Source organism: Halictus rubicundus, chromosome 4 (genome assembly GCF_050948215.1).
Source record: "Halictus rubicundus isolate RS-2024b chromosome 4, iyHalRubi1_principal, whole genome shotgun sequence".
Taxonomy (NCBI): Eukaryota; Metazoa; Arthropoda; class Insecta; order Hymenoptera; family Halictidae; genus Halictus; species Halictus rubicundus.
This window is the reverse complement of record NC_135152.1, coordinates 4,371,876-4,394,351: the sequence shown is the minus strand read 5'-3', so window position 1 is coordinate 4,394,351 and position 22,476 is coordinate 4,371,876. Positions and strand designations below refer to the sequence as shown.

At 41.2% G+C, this 22,476-nt stretch overlaps 1 protein-coding gene and 1 long non-coding RNA gene across 2 annotated transcripts in view; one reads left to right on the top strand and one right to left on the bottom strand.

Annotated features, from left to right (window-relative positions):
* The window catches only part of LOC143353240 (uncharacterized), a 30,354-nt gene extending 8,015 nt beyond the window's left edge, over nucleotides 1-22,339 (top strand). The window contains 10 exon segments of the mRNA XM_076786404.1: nucleotides 9,444-9,554; nucleotides 10,843-11,266; nucleotides 11,620-12,083; nucleotides 12,453-12,766; nucleotides 12,878-13,056; nucleotides 13,132-13,254; nucleotides 13,563-13,619; nucleotides 13,877-14,002; nucleotides 16,644-18,943; nucleotides 21,719-22,339. Coding sequence (XP_076642519.1) covers nucleotides 9,444-9,554; nucleotides 10,843-11,266; nucleotides 11,620-12,083; nucleotides 12,453-12,766; nucleotides 12,878-13,056; nucleotides 13,132-13,254; nucleotides 13,563-13,619; nucleotides 13,877-14,002; nucleotides 16,644-18,943; nucleotides 21,719-21,781 — 4,161 coding nt within the window. The 3' untranslated portion in view covers nucleotides 21,782-22,339.
* On the bottom strand, nucleotides 21,775-22,472 carry LOC143353242 (uncharacterized). The gene is made up of 2 exons (XR_013082093.1): nucleotides 21,988-22,472; nucleotides 21,775-21,946 (listed from the first exon to the last, which is right to left on the bottom strand). It is a non-coding gene; the product is annotated as an uncharacterized LOC143353242 (long non-coding RNA).
* Between the last annotated feature and the right edge of the window lie 4 nt (nucleotides 22,473-22,476).

Genomic DNA, 22,476 nt, shown 5'->3' with positions numbered 1-22,476 from the left:
AGACAATTTCGAAAACTAGTGCATTATTTTGCATTCTCTTGGACTCCTTTGATGATCCAAGACTTTTTGATCCCCTGAGAAGTACATGGACATTTTTTAAAGCACCTTTGTTGGATCCCCTTTGCCTCCTGTTTACAATTGGTACCATTTAACTCTGTACACTGTAAACAATTTAGAAAACTAGTGCATTCTTCTGAATTCTTCTAGACACATTTAACTTGCCTACATAAATGAAAACGTCAATTAATATTAAACCTATCACGGTCAAATGACCGTATAAACATTTATATATGGAAAATGATGTTATAAATTTCCTTGTCTCATCATCTATCATATTGAAAATTTAGTGTAGCCATTTTTATAAGGCAACATTTACCAGATACTTTTAATGCTTGGTAGGCTTAGTGTCAAAGAAACGATAAGATTACAAGAATTGTGCAGTCACCTAAGAACGAATTTAATAGTTTTATGAGATCTCGATATCGAACCAGTGATACGACAAGAAGACTTTGTAGTCACTATAGACGAAGTCGAAAAGTATAGAGTGACAAGTGGGTGACCTGACGTAACGTTAGGTTGATTTGCTTATGGGGGAGAGCGCTATGGAGTTGTCCAGAGTGGAAGAGGATCGGATCCTGTGCAAAAGTCGAACTTTCACAGCGAATCGAAGGCGCGACGGTGTCGCGATGCTCGGAACCCAGCCAACGCGGGTTGCCGTGGCTTGTACAAGTGTATTTAGGTAGATACGCGAGGTGTGGTTAAATTTAGAGCAGGCCGACCTGCGCACAAAATGCTTCCGATTATTTTATTTTTAGGGGCTTCGACGCCGCACGGTTTTTCCGCGGAGGTGAAGACACACCTGACGGTGCCCTGACCAATGTGACCCGACACTTTGCCAAATTCCAATCGACCCGTGGACCCGCAATCTCGTCGCTCCACTGTTCTTGTTTTCTTTTCTCCAAAATACCTCCTGAGCTGCAGTTAACGCTACACCTACTACCGCTGGTCAAATGACCGGTTTCAAATTTTTTATTTCACAATTATCGAAATTATTAAGATGCAAGATTCAAGTATAAATTGTGATAAAAATCGTATTAAATCTAAATAAATTCAGTTTTGTTATTTTTTAAGACAATACGTACCAGCCATTTTTAATGCTCGGTAGGATCACTGTTAATCAGTTAATTACAAAATTTACTAATTTGTAAAAGTAATGTGGTCCTCGAGGAACCTTGATTGACTTCTGTAAAAATCTTCATTTTTGTACAGCATTTTATGAAAATAATGACCGTTTACGAAGATCGAAAATTTCGAAATGTTACCAATTGTTTCAATTGATAAATTCAGTACCGAATATAAATGATAAGTAGTTGGATAAAAACAAAGTGTAATTGTTTAAAGTACTTTCGACCGTGTTCTAACTCGATACTGTCATTGCAGCGATCTATAACAATCAACACAGTACAATGATTGCCGCAGGAATTTGGTAGAAGATTTTCCTCGGATGGCAAAGGCGATGATCCGCGGTGGTCAGCGTTTATTTGATCCAGCGGATCGTGTTTCGCACAGGGTCTCTCGTTTTTCATACGAACGTGGTGTAGAAATGTTCGATGGGTTTTCCGAGAAAGTTGGCCGCCCGTGGTGAATTACGATTCACCGTTCCACCATCGATAACAATGACGTCACCCGTCGCTGATTCGATGTTAAAATTAGTAGAGGACAGAGATCCGTGTGTCTGCCGCTTGTAGTTCGTGTAATTCGACAGAAAATTTTCGGTGAGAGGAAGGAGGGGAAAGTGGGAAGCAGTCGAACGAGAAAGAGTAAATCATACCAACGTCGACATAAATAAATGGAGAGAGAGAGAGAGAGAGAGAGAGAGAGAGAGGTGGGAGGGGTAATAAAAAAAGTGTGTAGGAGTAGAAAGGTGGATAAGTAGAAAGAAAAAAGTGTACGAGTACACAAAAATGAGAAAGTAAGAAAGAGTAGATTCTGCGAGTCTAGAAAAATGTATGAGAAGAGTCGGTAGAATATACTAGTCGACAAATGTGTACGAATAGAAGGGAATTGTGTATGAGCTAAGAAAATTGCGTGAGTAACAAGTGTAGTATCTACGAGTCTAGAAGAATTTGTGAATAACAAAAGTAAAATCCACGAGGCTAGCAAAATGTATGAGTAGAAACAGTACAATATACGAGTCAAGAAAAATGTGTGAATAGTAAGAAATGAGTGTAGGGTTCAAGAAAAATGTGTGAGTAGAAAGAGTAGAATGTAGAACTCAAGAAAAATGTGTGAGTAGAAAGAATAGAATGTAGAAGTCAAGAAAAATGTATAGGTAGACAGAGTAGAGTGTAGCAGTCAAGAAAAATGTGTGAGTAGAAAGAGTAAAGTCTACGAGCCTAGAAAAATGTGTGAGTAACAAGAGTAGAATCTACTAGGCTAGAAAAATGTATGAGCAGAAAGAGTAGAGTGTAGAAGTCAAGAAAAATGTGTGAATAGAAGGAGTACAGTGTACTGTATGTGAGTCTAGAAAAATGTGTGAGTAACAAGAGTAGAATCTACGAGACTAGAAAAATTCAGGAGTAGAAAGAGTAGAGTGTAGAAGTCAAGAAATATGTGTGAGTAGAAAGAGTAGAGTGTAGAAGTCATAAAAAATGTATGAGTAGAAAGAGTGGAGTCTAGAAAAATGTATAAGTAGAAACAGTAGAATATACAAGTCCAGAAAACAGTGTGAATACAGAAAGAAGATTGTAGAAATCAAGAAAAATGTATCGGTAAAAAGAGAAGAAGAGTATGCGAGTCCAGAGAAGAATATAAATAGAAAGAGCAGAGTATAAAAATCGAGAAAAGCTTGGAAAGAAAGCGCAGAAAGCTGTATGAGTAGAGAACAAGTAGAGACACATCTCACATATTATATTAACATCTCATATTAGCAGGAAATTCATATTATTATTCATTTAAAAATCATTTAACAATTTTTTTTATGCATAAAAATAATTTTTTTTTCAACTTATTAATTTTATTGTTAAATTTAATTTTTTGTGACTAATTACCATTACATATGCATTAGTAACCAAATTTAGATTTTTGTAAAAAAATTTGTCCATGGAGGCACTCTCTAAAGTGCCAAAAATCGAAAAATATTATATTAATTGTAAATGAGTGTGCAATAATAATTCTGTGTAATGGAAAGTGCTTACCAAGGAATATGCATTCTTTATACATTTAATAAAGTAGATTTATTTTTTGTACAAATTTTCAACGGTGGTTTTATTTGTTAATTGCATATAAAACTTCAAATTAACATAAAACAAAAACGGCAAAACATGTCCTGAGATTTATGCATATTCGGATACATTACTTATTATAGTTTAAGAATTTCATAGTTTTGTCTGCCACTTTTTGCGACTCTCAATTTTATAAACTTTTTAAGAAGTGTCCATACCTTACCTTTAGGATCTATCGTGGAAAATTTGTTATTTTCTTTTTAAATGTATTAGTTATATTGTTAAATTTCATTTTCTGTGAATAATTAACAATAAGTATACATTTGTAAACAAATTTGGTTGTAAAAAATTTTGCCATTTGTTCGCCACAGTTACAGTGGGGAATTTACTGGAAAAGTTCAATATTCGCGTATATCACGATATGAAATACATTTCTTTTGCAAAACATGCGTATTAGGGTGGAAATTGTTAATAATAATCATATAATAATCATTTTTATGCATAATACAATTTTGCAATAATTATATATCAATCATTTTTATGTCTTTTTAATTTGTTTTTAATATATGTTTTATAACTATTGAAAAAGTAATAAGAATGTAAGGATAGATCGAGATGTGCAAGATCACGAGAGTCAATGATTTTGGGTCGCAATCAAAGTACTGAGAATGACTCGGATAGCGAATAGCGTTTTGTTAAGTCTATTCATTTTATTCACTAGTATTATAATTTGTTTAAGTTTATTATTGTTAATTTTACATATGATTCATTTATTATTAATTTTGTTCTAAACTTGTTAATTTTTAAAAATAAATTTGTTAATTTTTAATAATACATTTTTTTTCTAAAAATTATTTTTTTTCGTTAAAATTATTAACTATATTGGTAAATATAATTGTCTGTAAAAAATTTCCTCGATATATATATATTAATAACCAAACTACGAGAAGTGCCGAAAACAGGCTATTTGTCCGCACTGTGCGCCAGTTCAATTCCTCTGAAAGACAACAGTCTACAATCGTCGACAATCGTCCACCGAAGAATATTCCGGAAATCTCCAAGTTTTCAGTGTCGGTCTCATAAATCGTACGACACGTGCCGCGAACCCGGCAAGTCGGAGTAAAAGTTCTCCTTCAAGATTCTATTATTAAAACCGGACTTTCGCGCAGACGAGAAATCTGCCATGCGGACAGTATTGTTCTAAAGATTATTATTGATTTTCGTCGTCTTCAACTGTCTGTCCGATCAATCTTCGTCGCTCTCTGTTTCGCAGCGAGAAGGATCACGACAATTTTAAGAGGTTCGATCACCCAACAAATTGGTGGACAACGTGGACAGCGCGAATCGTAAAAATAGAAGCCTATCAATATTGAGAAGATAGTAGCTGCTCCTTGAAACCGTTGTAAAAATACCGACTCTTTAAATAGCGGATCATCACAATCGTAACTAAATGCCGTTTCATCAGTGAAATAACTCCTGGCCACTTTTCGTGTCACGGACGTATCGCGCGCCATTGAAAACTCGAGCTGCGTTGGCGAAAATCTGTGCGAAAAGGAAATCTTGGTTCCGGAAAGACTGCTAATTGAGAGACTCGTCTCGCCGTGCTGTAGAAAAAGTTCTTCATTTTCTGTCATAAAATTTAGCTGGACTTTCGAATTTTCAATAACATAGAGAAATAAAGTCGCATGAATCATCGTCTGCAACTAGAGCTTCTCTTAAATCGATTCTGCAATTTTTATTAATAGGATTAATATCAGTTTAAATACTGTGTGTTTAAATAATATAATACCAAGGATGAAAAAATTTCAAGCACCGAAAACACAGTATAGAATTCTTTTGCTTCTATGTAATATAATTTAGAACAGTAGGAAAATGGAAGCCTAGATTTCCATATTTTGTTATAAACAAGCTTAGAGACTATGCACTAATTTGTATTGTGTCGAAAGATTAAAACTATTGTGGATTAGAAAATGGCCCCCAATTTACCGGCGCGAAATTTGAAATCTTTAGACATCTAGGACCCAACACAAAATGCTATTACGTCTACCACATCATTTGTATTGTTGTTTGTTACGTCACCTTCCGTAATATCTTCAGAAATAATCTCGGAATGAACATTGCCCGATTAAGCTTGTTTATCTCAAGATGACTGCTAAAATCGTCGTTGACAGATTTTATTTACTTGGCAAAAGAGTAAATAAAGGATCGGCATACCGTAAAAACGACCCATACAAATCGAGCTAGAGGGGTCACCTCTGCATCCGAAATTAAAACGTACGTCGGTGTTTAAGGCGCGAGAGCCGAGTTTTATGAAAACGACACTCCCACACGCTCGGTTTAGACGCCATTTAAATGACAATAGCTACTACTGGACCACCCGGCGAGTCCAATAAGTCCGTCTTATATTTTCCGATGCTACCAATCGAAAATAAAATCGAAAAAGACCACCGCACCGGCTTGAACTCCATTCAATGTTTCCTCTCCCTCCAAAAGCGTTAATCTGCAAGATCGATTTTGTTTTTCGCATTTGTTTTTTCCCGAAACATATTTTTCGGGAACAGTTCTGCTTGTTTTTGGTTCCAAAGTGATCGGCATGCGACGATACCAGAGCCAATTGATCACCCAGCCGATTACGAGCGTCGATTGCCAAGGTAATTAAGCGGGGCAGCCTTCCGTCGGCCTGGGGAGCTTCCTTAAAAGGGATTAGGTAATGAAGCGGGAGCGAGTCATCACGAGATAAGTCGTAGTCGTGACAATGTAGGTTACCATTCGTGGCTCGTTCCTTGATAACTCCAAAAGCAGTTTAGACACGGCGGCGACGGCCGGTAGTTCGCATCCGTGGCCTCCTGTGAATCAATTCGGAATCGTAGGCTCGAATACACGGCTCGTTAACAAGCTGAAAAACGATCGGAGCACGCTTGTGGATCAGGTATTTCTTCATTCAACTCAGTGTTTTATCAGAAACCTCTGTTTATCAGTGATTGAACTGCTGGTACTTTGTGACAGTGTCAAGTTTTACAATTTGTCCAGAGAGACTGGAATTAAATGAAAGTATGTTTTTGGTTCGTGTAGGTTCTACAATTCATTCTCTTTTATTGGGAACCTCTTGCTGCAAGTATTTTGTTAAAGTGCCAATTTTTACTATTCTGTTCAGAGAGACTGGAATTAAATGAAAGTATGTTTTTGGTTCATGAAGGTTCTATAATTCATTCTCTGTTTTATTGGGAACTTTTTGCTGCAAGAATGTTGTTAAAGTGCCAATTTTTAACATTTTATTCAGAGATACTGAAAATACATGAAAGTATGTTTTTGGTTCATGTAGGTTCTACAATTCATTTTCTGTTTTATTGGGAACTTTTTGCTGCAAGTATTTTGTAAAAGTGTGAACTTTTACCATTTTGTTCAGAGAGGCTAGAATTAAATGAAAGTATGTTTTTGGTTCATGTAGGTTCTACAATTCATTCTCTTTTATTGGGAACCTCTTGCGGCAAGTATTTTGTTAAAGTGCCAATTTTTACCATTTTGTTCAGAGAGGCTAGAATTAAATGAAAGTATGTTTTTGGTTCATATAGGTTCTACAATTCGTTCTCTGTTTTATTGGGAACCTCTTGCTGCAAGTATTTTGTTTTAGTGTGAATTTTTACAACTTGTTCAGAGAGACTGGAATTAAATGAAAGTATGTTTTTGGTTCATGTAGGTTCTATAATTCATTTTCTGTTTTATTGGGAACTTTTTGCAGCAAGTATTTTGTAAAAGTGTGAACTTTTACCATTTTGTTCAGAGAGGCTAGAATTAAATGAAAGTATGTTTTTGGTTCATATATGTTCTATAATTCATTTTCTGTTTTATTGGGAACTTTTTGCTGCAAGAATTTTGTTAAAGTGCCAATTTTTAACATTTTATTCAGAGATACTGAAAATACATGAAAGTATGTTTTTGGTTCATGTAGGTTCTACAATTCATTCTCTGTTTTATTGGGAACCTCTTGCTGCAAGTATTTTGTTGAAGTGTGAATTTTTACAATTTGTTCAGAGAGACTGGAATTAAATGAAAGTATGTTTTTGGTTCATGTAGGTTCTACAATTCATTCTCTGTTTTATTGGGAACCTCTTGCTGCAAGTATTTTGTTAAAGTGCCAATTTTTATCATTTTGTTCAAAATAGTAAATTCCATCATTTTCCACTGTCAACCTTTAAGTGTCATTACTAGACAGCGAATTTTCATGCAAAATAAAAATGTTCTTCGTCGATTGCAGATTACGGGAACCAAATACAAACTTTTTCTTCTCCTTAACCTTTTGCACTCGAAGCTATTTTAACTTCAAAACGAAACATTTCTTGCGACCTAGAATATTTCCCTTTTAAATTTTTTTCATGTGATACGTACGAAAATGGTGGAATTTACACGTACAATACTGTAATGATTAGTCATTTATTAAATACAAGCAAATTTAATAATGTAAAAAATATTTTCAATAATGATATAGCAATTTTTAGTAACGCCTTATAATCGCCATTCGAGTGCTATGGGTTAAAAATGTTACAAAGCTGAAATTAATATGTCGACACACTTAAATTGTTTTAATCTCTCGACTGTTTCAAATGGCACCTACTCCTTTTTTCCATCAATTCATAAAATTCGCAGTCTAGTCATTACATTAACTAACCTCAACGACCAATATTAATATTTTTGGCTGAATGATGAAGGATAAGGGTCAACGAAGCAATAAACGTTTCGAACAGCATGTGTAGCTGAAACAATGATCAAACAACGATCTGTCGAGGTTCGTTGAGGAGGTCGCAGGGTTCTCGAATGCTTCGAAAGGAATTCGCCGGACAACTCCGGTGTCCCGTGGCGAAAAGAGTTACGTCCTCGACACTTTAATTGGAACGCGAGCCGTCGTCGTCGCGACGCAATCGTAAAGTCATCGAAATGACTGGTTTCGACAGAACAGAGCTCGCCGGAGCAGAGACACGCGGTCTTTGCCGCACACACGGTTCACGTAGGTGCACGAAAATACCGATACGTGAGTCAACGCGTTCCACAGATAAGCGTGGTATGCGTTTCCGTTCAAAACCTAAACGCGAGCAGTTGAATCGCGCGACGGATATCTTTGCATCACGTCGTTTTACGCGTCATCGATGGTCCCCCGGATGATCCTGATCCTCGGGAAGTCTTGCGACTGGCTGCGTCACCGGAAGTGACGGCGGAAGCTAGGGACATTGCCATGTTCGTTACTCGACAGCGGGTCTTTATGCGAACTAAAAATTGTATCAATTGCGAAAAATAGGAGCCAAGGAAACATTTTTTTTTTCTTCGGCGATCTTAAACAGTTGAAAATATGCCATTGATGCTCCCGAATTTTCCTAAGGTTTTTTGTCTATTAACTACAAGTGGACGGCTGATTTTATGCAAAATAAAATGTTTTCAAGTCAATTGTGAGAAACAGAGATTAGATAGTAAATGCAGTATATAGTAAATGAGTTAACAGCTGTTACGATATACGGGATTAAAAAGTAAAAATTTATCGAGATAATCTTTATTTGATTTGTATGTTATCGGATAAGTATACAGCCTAACAACAGCGATTTTTAATTCGATAAAAATAACGAGGTATGCACCTTCTCTGTTGCAGGAATTCGGAGGGTCCAGTGGCAGGTACGTCTGCCCAAGCGAACAATAGAAAACGGCGAAAGTGTCGGTCGAACGAAAGGCGGAAGTCGTTGGCAAACTGCAGATCTTGTGCATTTATGATCCACGATAGCAACAGGTTGAAGAACGATCAAACTATCGGAAGTCAAAATTAATAAAATTAATTTCTTTTGATTTTTCTTATAGCTAAATTCATACCGATTAATAAACAACTTCACTTTTTCTGTTTTCGATCAAAAACCCGAATCATGGCAATCGTCCACCCGTATCTAAAAGGAGACTCTATATTTGACTGTATAAAAAAATATACAACTCATGTAATTTTAATCTTTCTCACTTGACGAAAACCACACTAGTACTCCAAATACCAATAAATATGTGTGCAAAATCCCAACGCAAAAGATTCAATAGTTTTTCTGAAAAAAATTCGCAAGTTAAGACTTTTCTCTGTAGAACATTGAATGCCAATGGTTCTCTAAGAATTCCAACGAACAGTAACTGTAACATCCATTTGCTCGGATCGTGATGCACAAGGGAAGCATACTAGATACCCGTGGCCCTCGTTAGCATTCCACTAAATCGCTAATCGTTCCAGGACTCTGTCCAGCGCCACCTCCGCCACCGCCCCCGCCTCCAGTACCTGGCCAGGTGCCGGCCATGAGGATCAACACCGTCGAGGTGAGCCCAGCACCGTCAGTTTACCTTCACGATTCGTCGCGAGCAAGCATTGTCCTCTTTTCAAAAACGACTCCGCGAGTAAACAGTAAAAAAAACGTAAAAGAAGAAAAGACCGCTCGGTTGCTCGTTCGTATGATTCTCGCTGTGAAATTGAAAATATTTGCGTTAAAATGACGTTCGGGTAAACAGACGAGGAGGAAAGAATTCGTTCTTCGATTCCTCGTTTATAATAGTATTGTGTGCCACGAGAGACGATTGTGTGCCGGTTCGAATTTCTTTCTTCTCCGTTGTCGAGGAATGCACCGTGAAATCGAAAATATATGGGCTCGAGTGACGCTCGGATAAACAGGAAAAAAAGAACTTGCTTCGCTATTCTTTGAACGGTTTCTTGAAGTTTGTTGGTCGAACTGGAAGCGATGGTAAGAAACAGTGGAAATAAAATTATTCTGTCGGTGTGCCGTAACGACGAGTGTACCAATTAGTGCATTAGTACTTGTCAAGTTCAGTAAAATTGAAGTTGCCGTTAATGTTGAGTATAACAATTAGTGCATTAGTAGTTGTCAAGTTCAGTAAAATTCAAATTGTTCGCTTCTGTCGGCGTGTGTAACGTTGAGTGTACCAATTAGTGCATTGGTATTAGCCAAGTTCAGTTCATCGGCATTTGTTAAGTTCAGTATTTATATTGTTTAGAGAGCCGGAAACATATTTTTGATTTTTGTAGGAATTTGCAATCTTGCGTGGTGTATCGAATAAAAATACAGAATGATCCGAGGTTGCTTAAGTAAATTGATATACGGCTTATCGAAGTAAATCCAGTCCGTTCATTCAACGGTTAACTCGCTGCCTTGAAAGATAAGGCGCAAGTGTCGGTGAAATTGTTCTGCATGAAATTAACGCCGCTTGCCGAAAAACCTTGACTACATAATTGAGCACTAGACTGTGTATCTTTGTGCAAAATAAAAATTGTTTGTATCAATTACAAGAACTGGTAGTTACATAAAAATCGATTTCTTCTCTTAATAATTTTAATAGGCAATAATGTACCAGTAATATTAAATTTATCCGATGTTTCCTTCTATTTCGTATTCCGCCTACTCAATTTTACTAAAGCTGCTATTTTCAAATTTGAACTCTCGGTTATAAACTTTTGCAATCGTCTAATACAATCGAACCAAAAATCGGTAGGAATGTCTGAATCAAAAGACACCTGAAAAATTAGCGAGTGAATTAGCAACAGTCGGCTAACGTCACCGACAGTTTCGATCTGAGCGTTATCTTTCGACTGCAGGCGCCAACGATAAGGAGGCCGCAGCTGGCTAACGACGGCTACGAGCCGCCTGCGGCTATTCAGAACGCGATGCTGACGAAGGACAAGAAGCCTTTCACGTACACGCCGGGAATGGGCGGCAAGCTGGACCTCTCTCAGATCCGCAGCCCGCGAATGGCCCGCAGAGTCGCGAAAAACGCGAACGACGAGGGCATCGAGGGCCCGCCGAAGTCCGCGCTCGAACAAAAACCGGCACCAGTCCCCAACGCTGCTCCGAACCTGTTCATCCAGCCCCAGGTGGCGATACCTGTCTTCCCGACCAATATTCCAGTGCAACCCCCTGCGAACAGGACACCACCCACGCCACCAACAAACAGAACGCCCACGACACCCTCTGCTAACTGGACACCGACCACGCCGACTGTCAACAGAACACCGTCGATTGGTGAGCGATTTTTTACGATTTACGCCGATTTTCCATCCCTTTTGAACCCGTCTTCAACCTCTTTGTTACCTCTTTTAAACCCATTTCCGATTTCTTTGCTACCCCTTCAAAAACCCCTTCCCAAACCCAATTGTTTTGTAAGAATGTGTCAGATTCCGTTGTGAAGGCATCCTTGCTAAATATGGATGTTGCTTGTTTCTTGTAAAGCAAAATAAAATTCTTTTCTTCTTGTAATCAATGTTCAAGTTCCAATTCCTTCACGAAAGAGTCAACTTACAGCATCAATAAATTAGATCCTTCAAGAACCTACTTTACAACCTGACACCATCTGACTTCTTTCGTTTCACTTTCAGAGAAGCAACCGGAAGTAGTGAAGCCGGTGACGAAGGTGGAGACGAAAATGGCGCCGCTGGTGACGACATCGGTGCAACCAGGTAGCCCAGAAAGTCCTAGCACGCCTACTCAGGTGACCCTAGCGAAAGCGCCGACGCCCTGGCTACAGAACAAGAACAAACCGCAGGAAGAATTACCCGAATGGGCGAAACGTTCGAATGCGAACAAGCAAAGCTCCTCACCGGAAAGTCCAGTGTCACCGCCGATTTACACGATTCAGCAAAGTCAACCAACGCCACCGCCTACTCAACCACAATGGCAACCAGCTCAGCAGAGGCAGTTGTCTCAGCAGCCTCAGCCTCAGCTTTACCAGAATCCACAGCCCCAACCGTTCGTTCAACAGCAACAGAAGCGACCGTATTCTAGTCCTCCGGTGTCCCAGCAAACCAGTCCACAGACGCAGGAACGCGTGATACCGATCCGCGTAAGTCGGCCATCTTGGTTTCGGGTTTGCTCGCTTCGCCACTTTATGGTTCTCGTTCTTGGAAACCATGCAACGAAATTGGAAAATTCTTTTTGCATTTTAATTACGAGCCGTGAGAGTTTCTTCGTGGCTTTTGCTAAAGCTGGGTTTACATTAGTCCAGTTGCTAGGTCGCAACTTACATTAGTGAATCACGCGATCGAAAAGTAAATAGAGTCATTTGACTGGATCACTGGACTGGGCTGCTACTGGACTAATGTGAACTCAGCTTTTAATAGTCTGCGATGCAGAATAAGGAATTGTGGAATTTTTCAGGATCTGATCTATTTATCACTGCTTCATTGAGTTGCAATTGATTTGGCTCTTTCAGATCGAGGACAGGCCGTCCGTGTTCGACGTGAAACGCGAGCCAGGTCACCACCAGTTCAAGCAGCCGAGTCCTCACCATCAGCAACGGTGGGGACAGCAATCAAATCAGAACCAGGTGCAGAACCAGGTACAAAAGCAGCCGGTGAACAGCCCTCAGCCTGCACCATCGTCTGGAGGAGGCTACATCATACCCATCATGGTAGAAGGCAGCGATAAGAAGCCTGTCGGAGGACCTGCACCCAATTCTTCGTACTCGCAGCCTGTCATGATCGTCAGGAACAATGGCCAGGGCCCTGAGAGCCAGACCGTGAAAGTGTAAGTCTCTATTGTCTATTAGGTCATGCTATTACATATTATTAAATTGTGGATTTTATGTCTACTGATTATGATTTAATTAGAGGATATATACGATTTAATTCTGCACAGGATACCGCAACGTGGACCAGTCGCGGTTCAAGATTCAGGACCGGTCCAGTCCCGATCGTTCCGCGTGCTCCAAAAAATCACAGACACAGACTCAACGAACGACTTCGATCCTGAACAGCTTCGTAAGCTTCAATTGCTAGAGGATGACAGGATTTTGATGAACAAATTCAAAGAACAAGGTACAGAAACTTTCTAAGATATGCTGGTTCCTTTAGGTTCTAGAGATTTGATTTTAGAGGTTTGTCGTTTTCCAGTTGACAACGAAAACACGCTTCACTACGAAGAGGATCCAAGATATCGTGGCTCGGCGATTCCGTCTAGAGCCTTTCGCTATTTGCAAACGATGACTGACTCTGGCGATGTATCTGTTGCATCCAGTGAGTGACCCTTTTGAAAATCTTGGTAGATTTATTGCTTATAGATGGACTACGGATTTTATGCATTTATTAATACAAAAAAGGATTGGTCAAATACACATCTGTAGAGACATTAAAAAATCCGCAGTCTACTAATAGAGATTCTGGAAACTATTCTTTCTGCAAAGTTGATATCTTAATTTTCGAGTGGAATCGGATCGGATCCAGTGAATTTGGATACGATTAGTTTTTGAAGCCGTTAGCGAATGAACGTAGTGGAGCATTGGGTATTGATTAATCATGTTTGTTAATATGTATGCGTATTCTAGCGCCGCGACAGCAGGCCGCCATTAACAAGAGACAGAACAGGAATTCAAAGAGTTTCGGTAAGTGCTGTTTCAATCTTGCTGTAAATTTATAATCAACTGATATACTCTTCCTTACTGTACCGATTAATGAAAATGTTTCGATAGAATATAAAAAAATTTAAACATTGTGACCCCACCTCCTTTTCTGTCAAAATGGAAAAACGAATAGCAAGTGACCATTCAAGACATTTCTGCTTCGATTTTATTTCGCACGATCAAATGATTGTTCCGCGATTTGAGTAGGCGAATACTCATCGGATTTTGGAATGTTTCAGAGGAGTCACAAGCGAACCTACCACCGAGCGAGCAACAGGCCCCAGAACCAAAGAAATACATGGGCAGCGCGATTCCCTCGAAGTCATTCAGGATATTACAGGCGATGACTGCGCCAGAAAGCGTCGGTGAGTATCCGTGCAAGTGACGCCGAGCCGTCATCCAAGCATCTCGACATGTATCGTGGTATCAATGGGACGTACTGCTCCTGACGGAAAATATTCGATCAAAATCCCGAGTACAAGTATCGCAAGAATCACTTGCGTCTACGAGATGAATCCTCTTGTCTTCTTACCTGAAAATAGAAAATAATACACGATCCATCGTTGTGTTAAAAATTGTACACCGCGAGAAAACATTAGAGCTTTTTAAACATTTGGAAACAAAAATTTACTGAACGTTCAGATTCGATTGAAAACCTTTTTTTCAAGACAGTATTTAATTCCTCCATTCTGTAGCTCCATACAAAAACATTTTTAAATCATTTTCTGCACGATCGTCGAGTTTAATTCATTTGATTAGTGATTTAGACCATTATTAATATGATCGAATACTTTTTGGCAGGTGCGTACACGCAATTCACGCAGAGAATACCAAACACGCTACTCGTCCATCAGATTAATCGCAAATACGCTTCTATTGACCACTTGTACCATTAATTGTTCAGTGACAAGCGTCTCACTCTCTTTCTCTCTCTCACTCTCTCTCTCTCTCTCTCTCTTACTTTCTCTGTCCCATCATTCTAATGAACGATTAAAAATACTGATGTAGCAAATGACTGCGTGCCGTCGCTGGGACATTCCCGAATCCTGTGTTCACAGGAACAAACGAAAATTCCTTGGCGTGTGTTCAGGTCGATTTCCGGGCTGTGTGAGCAACAGAATCTGATCAGACACCTTCAGACGCGTCCCCGAAATCCCATTTCTCAGCGAGAAGTCCGTTCGAACGGAGGCAAAAATCATTCTAATGTGCAATTTCAATTTTTGAAGCTTGGCGAACGAGTGTCCGGCTGTTGCGCACGAACTGGCCGATCCCTTGTCTTATTCGACATACTAACTATAATCCTTAAAAGTTTTCACAACGTCAATAGTCAACGAATATCCTGATTACATATAGCTCACTCGAATATGTATTTCGATAAAAATTCCGAGTCCACATTAATTATATTCTAAATTAATTCGATGATTTGTCCTCGATTTATTAAGTAGATGTCACAATGAAAACTTCAGGAAAGAACACTACATTTCAAAGATGATTTTTCATGCACAGATGTATTTTCACAATTATTCGAATAAGTCCTGATTTTATAAAAAGAATTTCTTCTGAAAATCCTTCGAAAAGAATTTCTTTTCTGGAAAATTATTTCTTGATTATGTTCTTCGACGAATTCGTATAGATTCCACGCTGTCTAAATTAACTATAAGATGGAATGTACATTTGACGAAAGCATGATCGAACGTCGGCCATTTAGCGTGCAACAGCTTCCCGTAGATCCGAAGAATTGTGTTCAATCGGTGAACGAGCCGATTCCAAGTTTGAATCGTTCGAACCGTGTTCAAAGACTGTATCGAACGGTACAGAAACAATCGATGAACATATTTAAATCGATTGAACAATACAGTTCACTCTAGAAATCAATATGGCGGACGTATGGCGAGCTACGAATGGACTGGGTACTTAACCGGGAATGTTGCATGTTCTATTAATGATTTCACGTGTTCACTGTCGCTGATCATTGCCGATTTCAATAATTACAAGCGGTCGTTTGCATGTATCTGGATACGAATATTATTTTGGACTCCGGTACACAGGACACATGGCGTCGAGGCGGCGACAGACAGCTGCTCTACGATGAAAGATCTTCAATCTTCGTCGGAAAATTGATCTTTGAATCGAGGAAAAGCAGTTCAATTATTATGTTATCTCACAGTCGATCATCGCTGTATCGTTCGCTATTTAAATGCAACGATTTCCGTAGCAGGAGTCGGGCCAGTATTTTCCCATACAGTTAACAACTGGATACAATTTTTAAGACGCAAGAACCGGCCATTGCTAATTATCCCTGCTAGTTCACAGCAGCATACTGTTAGCGACCCAAGAACGATTCCTCGACAAAAGAGATTTCCGTCCGGAACAATTGTTTATCGCGAGAGAGCATGTCTTCCTTCTCTGTTTCATCGAGCTGGTTACCGCGTTCACGAAATTTTCGATGGTTTCCTTTGAACACAGGATCACACGTTTTCTTTTCTCGTAACCGTCCGAAACTACACGTTGCTTATCCTCGTCGTCGGATGTCTTATCCTCGCTTGTCTGTCGGTTTCTAGCTGCCGGAAGTGCGTCCACGGTAGACATTTGTCTCGTGCCCTCCTCTTGAACAAACATTTTATTCCCCTTATTTAATCATTTCTCTCTCAGCTAGCGTAATGAAAACTACTTCGTGCTCAATAATGTTCTACACGTGAAAGAAAAGATTCATACTATCACACTAGTTAGTGTGCTATTAATAGGCGAGGGGTTAGAGAGCTTCCTCTGCAGAACATCCTCAACCCTAATTGCTTCGCGCATGTCTACCGTGGTCGCAAGGTGTCCAAAAACCCTTGAGAGCATCCTAGAAAGTAGAAACGGTCGGGAACGGGGACGGAGAACGTAGTGGGTGGGATTCAAGGACCGGGTACGATATAAATCAGGGAACTCCAGGAGCACACCGACACCCGAAGATCGGAACAGCTGAGAACATGTTGTCTGAATGCATTGTGCTGTTTGTTGTAGCCACGCAAGAAAATCGTCAAGCAGATTACACCTGCCAAACCGAGAATAACGTTCCGGGCAATCAGCAGCCGGTTGTCCTGCCCCCTTGTCCGCCATTTTGGACTCCCGAGGGTGGCTGGTGGGGTTACTATCCGCTGCCCTATCCGAACGACTCCTACCCCTACCATCCTGACAACACGGCCTACGTGTACTTCCCGATTTACAATCAGAATACACCATATCCTTGTCCCCCTTCTTACGCCATCCCGGTTCCTCTACAGGATAGCAATCATCTTTGCGAGCAAAGTGCCGTCGGTGCAATCGTCATGGAGCCAGTCCTGAAGAGTCAAGAGAATAAGAGTCTTGAGAACAAGAGCAACGAGACCAGGAGTCGCGAGACTAACAACGTTAACGACAGCACGAAGGACATAAATGGTTTGACTCAATGGGACAGAGTGAACAACGTGTCAAGGACAGACAGCAGCAACAGCAAGGACAGCGACTGCACCACAGCGATGAACATAACCGACGAGGAAGAGATCCCCGAGACTATCGTCCCCGAGGAGGTCCAGGAGTCTTCGGCAGACATGCGAGCAACAGCTAGCTCGAACGTCCCCGTACCTAACTACACCTACATAGACACCAGCGACTCCAGCGAGTCGACAGACTCCGAGTCCCAGATGGAGTCCATCATCGAATCGTCGAAGAGTTGCAGCGATCACAATTCCGGAGACACGTCCTCGGACAGCGAGGACTCTGATTCTTACTTAGCTTACTCCACTGGTCTGAATCCTCAAGGTAGAACAGAGAAGGATCAGGAATCCGCCATGGAAGGAAGTGTGGAAGGCGTAGGAAGGATTAACGATGCCGAGGGAAAAGACGCCACGGTTCCTCATCAGCTGAGCGTGATCTACGAAGATGCAGAGCAAGACGTCGAAGGACCCAGGTCCCAGGAAGCGAGGAAGATCAAGGATCGGAGCGGAACGGCTTTCGAAGCGACGGACGATCCTCCTGATGAAGCTGATAACACGACAGTTAGCGTGAGTCTGCCGTTGAGGTTCAAGTTCTCCGTATCGGAAAACAACGAGGATGTCACCACGGTTATCGTAGGGGACAGCACTATCAAGCCTGAGAGAGTATGCGGCAAGGAGGAAGTGAAGTCCTCTTCGAGAAGCCAGGAGCCGAGGGCTCAATCGGTCGAGGTGTCAGCTAACTTCCTAGTGAACAACGACACTTGCGCGGACTTCACTGTCAAGAGAGATTCGTCAGACGGTAAACGAAGAACCCAGCCGTCAACGAAGACCTTCATAGCTGATAGGATCAAGGAAGATGCAGCAGAGAAGCAAGAGGATCCAGAGATTCCACACGTGAACTTCACTCTGAGGAAGATCCCGACCAGGCTGGGTCGCATCAACTGCGAGGAGACGATCGAGACAGAGTTCACGATCAGGAGGAGGAGTTCAAGAAAAGAGGAGGACTGCTCGCTCAGCACGAGCACGGTCACGTCGAACGAGGACAGCTCTACGATCAGCAGGGAAACGGTGATCGAGGACCGATCAGAACCCCGGGACTTCAACAAGAACGTCTTGAAGCCGGAGGTGATCGTCTCCGAGTGCAACGGCTTGGACTCCAACAACGATTACTCGAGTACAGAGAGGAATAACGAGATGATCGACACCGTGGTCGATTCTTCAAGGAAGCTGGACGAAGAGAAGACGACAAGAGAGCCGAAGCACCTGCTGAGCGTGCAGAACTCTCGCGAAGAGACTGACGACGAGGACAGTGGTGTCACTTCGGACATGAGCAGGATGATCTCCGAGGTGGACACGGACTCCGAGTGCACGTCCACGAGGAACATGAGGAAATACCAGAGGACGCAGACTCATTCGCGACTCTTCAGGCTGCTGAACGACGATTCAGTTTTACCGGAAGACCCCATAAAGCCCGAGGAGTCTTCTTCGAGGAAGCAGCAGCTGAGCCTGCCGCTGAAGAACAACGGGTTTAACTATGACGAAAGTTATTGCTCCAATTACTCGAGTGGTTTAACTTCGCCGGAATACTCGCCCAGCTGCGAGCAGTCCTGGAGGCTGCAGGACCCTGAACATGTCACGAACATCCTCAGAACTCATGCACCCAATGATCAACAAGAAGAACGGCCTGCTGGGCATCCTCTAACTCGGCAGGATCGAGTCGCTTGCAAGGAGGACCCCTACTACCAGGCCTGGAAGACCAGCAAGTCCCCTGTATCCGGTGATCATGATGTCGTACCGTCCCTGGCCTTCAAGGTCCTGGAAAGCAGAAGACCACCGTGGGCCTACAAAGTGAATGTACTCTGTCCAAGGATCAAGAGCACGAAGAGCGTTCCTCGCACCTTGCAGCAAAGGAAGATCAACAACGATTCCCCCAACATATCCTCGAATCCCACGTCCTACGTGAACCTGAGAACCGAGCGTTGCTGATGGCCCGGGGCAGATTGAGGTCCACGGAACGAGCCTCGCGCAACATTTCTCTAGCATTCGCAACACTGGGCTGACTAGGCCCGGGGGGGCTACAGGCTACGTGGTTTTTTTTTCTATCGGTACATATCGTTTCCATGTAATGCTCATCTGTATCGCTCTTTACTTTTCTTTGTTTATCTAGTTTTTCCTTTCTTTTTCTTTTCTGTTGGTTCGTTTTTTTTTCACGAGTCTTGCGTATTTACTTTTGATACATTCTTTTTGGTTTTTATTTACTATTTGGTCATTGCTCTTTCTTTATTCCTATGTTTTTTTATTGTTTGTTTGTTTGTTTCTCTATCTCTATCTCTCTTCTGTCTCCTGTACGCATTTCTAGGTCTGGTTCGATTTTGTACCCTTTTGGCTCGTTAGAGGGGGCCATTTTGTGGGAGACACTCTGTTGTGCGACGGAGATTAGTAATTGGAGTGTCGATGAGTGGAACGATTAGGGAGAACATGAAGATTGTGAGAATTATGAAAGAATCACGACGGTCAAAATGGTCATAAAGACTGTAAGGGGATCACAAGGATCATAAAGGTCATGCGAATCGTGAAAATCGTGAGAATTTTACGGGGATCCTAAGAATCATAGAAGGGTCATATGGATCATATAGATCAGAAGAATTGTAGGTCATAAAAATTATCAGGGTCATAAGGGTCATAAGGATTATAAGAGTCATAGGGATCACAAGGGCCGTGAGGGTCATAAGTGTCATAAGGATCATAATAATCATAAGGATCATAAGGGTTACAAGGATTATAAGGGTCATAAGGGTCGTAAGGGTCATATGGATCATAGTGATCATAAGGGTCATAAGGATCATAATGATCATAAGGACGATAATGGATAAGGACATGCAAGGACGATAATGGTCACAAAAATCTTAACAGTGACAACAAATATATAAAACATATATATGGTTCTAAACATAGAAAACACAAATATATATAAGACAGTATCTATTAAAATCTGTTCCACAAATTCCTGGTCACGTCATACTCGCCGAGAACAACAAAATGAAAGATAGAAGCCATTAATCACACACAACAGAGTGTCTCGCACGAAACGGCTCCATTTCTCCTTTCTTTTCTCACAGTATCATTCGGCGCCTATCGTCAATATTTTGCGTTGGTTACGATGATAGCAACGTGTCCCAATCACATGCACACTGTAAACGTCGCGAGTGTATCGATCCTGTCAGCAATCACCCCGAGTATTTTTCCACCTCTTTTTGTTTTTCAGAAAGTTATTCTCTTTTATTTATTTATTACTTTTTTTGTTGCTGAAACTTGTTACTAACGCCGCGGTCGCGATGAACGCGACCCGGTTTGTGTTTCCTTCACCGATTAACACTTGCAGTTCAGTGTTTTGTATCTACGAGATCTTTTTTCTGTTTTTTTTTTTTGGTTGGTCCACACTCTTCCTGTCTTCCTTCTTTTTTTTTATCGCCGGGAATGTTTTGTGAACGTTGGAGTAGCCACGCTTGAGAATCCAGTTTGAGAATGGTCTGGTGCGTCTGGTTTTCTTGTAGTGGAGACCTCGCGGGGGCACGACGATTCGTTTACCGATCGTCTTTGAAGATTTCGTCGCAGCAATATTGATTTTTTTTTATTAGCTCTCCTGTAAAACCACCTTCAACTCAACCCAGCATTTCGTTCTCTATCGAACATCCTGTATCACAAGAACTGCTTTCTCTCCAGAAACTACATAAATATGCAGAAGAAATCACAGAAGTCATTGACATTTTTCATGCAAACGCCATAATCGACACGTTCATTGTTTTATTCTAGCCTATTTATTCGATAGCCTGCGAATTTTATGCAATAAATGAGTACATTGTGTAGGTACAACAGTAACAATGCGAGAAGAATTTGAAAATACTGTTTAGTTATGCACAACTCAATTGTTATTTAGCTCCTGTTTCTTGCAATCAATGTAAAGAAAATTGAATTCTGTACAGAGATTCGCAGTCTGTCGACAACATCTCGAAAACCATTACTCTCCTAGGATTCAGCACGACGAATCATCATCCCCATCTCGCGACTAACAAAAATGGCCACGTTGATCGCCGCGTGCATGGTTGGTTGTGCATTTGCTATCTGCTACGATGCATCTTGCGATACAGCTATAATAACAACGTACACGGTGTCGTTCGGATGCGTCGGTTGATGCGATTTCGCGTTAAACGCGCGCACGCGAGATCGATCCTGGCGAGATCACGATCGCGGACATCTAATTTGATCAGTCGTTGATCTGCCGCCGATGTTAATCCACGCTTCGAGTAAATTGCACATTAATGTCATTCATTGCCTTGATCGGCTTCGATTCACCAATGGGTTCGCCACCGGAAATGGACCTTAACAAATCAATCCAACTGCAACCACCCTTTTTAGTCCCGAATTTCGTCTAGATGAAAATGCTCGTCCGAGTTCTCAATAAAAATTCAAAATCGATTTTGCAATCGAGTATACTTTGTACTGTCGACAAGATGAAAGCTCAGTAGGAGAGGTCGAATCGTGTCGAAGTGATACCATTTTTTGACATGCCTGTACACACAGTCGTGACGAAATGTATTAACATTTGTTTCTCTGGTTTTTCAGGTCCCGACGCAACAGATTACTGAGCAAAGACGGGCACCTACTTAGGAATCATGGCATTGTTAGTGTGTTTTCTCCTTGTTTCTTCTCTTTATTTTCATTTTTTATTTTGTCTACACCGACGGTCCGCAGCAGTCGATATGCGACGCTGAAGAATCCGGAATCCTCCTCGTCGCCTGTATATCCTACATTTATTTTCTCTTATTAACTTCCTTATCTCTCTCTCTCTCTCTCTCCCTCTCTCTCTCTCCTTCCTCCTCTCCCTCTCACACTTTTTCTTTCGACAATCCCGCGGTGGGTGCGCAATGCCGAGGGACGATATCACGCGACTTCTTTTCTTCACCGTCCTCCTCTGCCCCCTTTTTTCGCGAAACGATCGATAAATCGCCGCGTCGATCCGCGGCCGCTATATCGTGCGAGCGGTTTGTTCACGTAGAATCAATGCCTCGTTGTGACGTTCGTGTACCATTTCGTTTTGTTTCGTTCCGTTTTAGAGAGAGCAGGTTCGAAACCGACCCGAAGTAACCGGCTGAAAGTATGTTTGTATCGATACTGTCGTTACCTTCGATCTGTCCTTGTGCCTTATTTAGTGTAAGTTGTGTAAAATAAATTATTTGTAAAGTTGTTCCTCAAGATTCATTCGTCCCGGCTACCCTAAGCGATTTTTCTACGATATTCTTAGGCTCAGTCGTTCGACAAATCCTAAGAGTCAAGATCATAAGAATCGCGAGTAGACTGCGGATTTTAATTAAATAAAATAA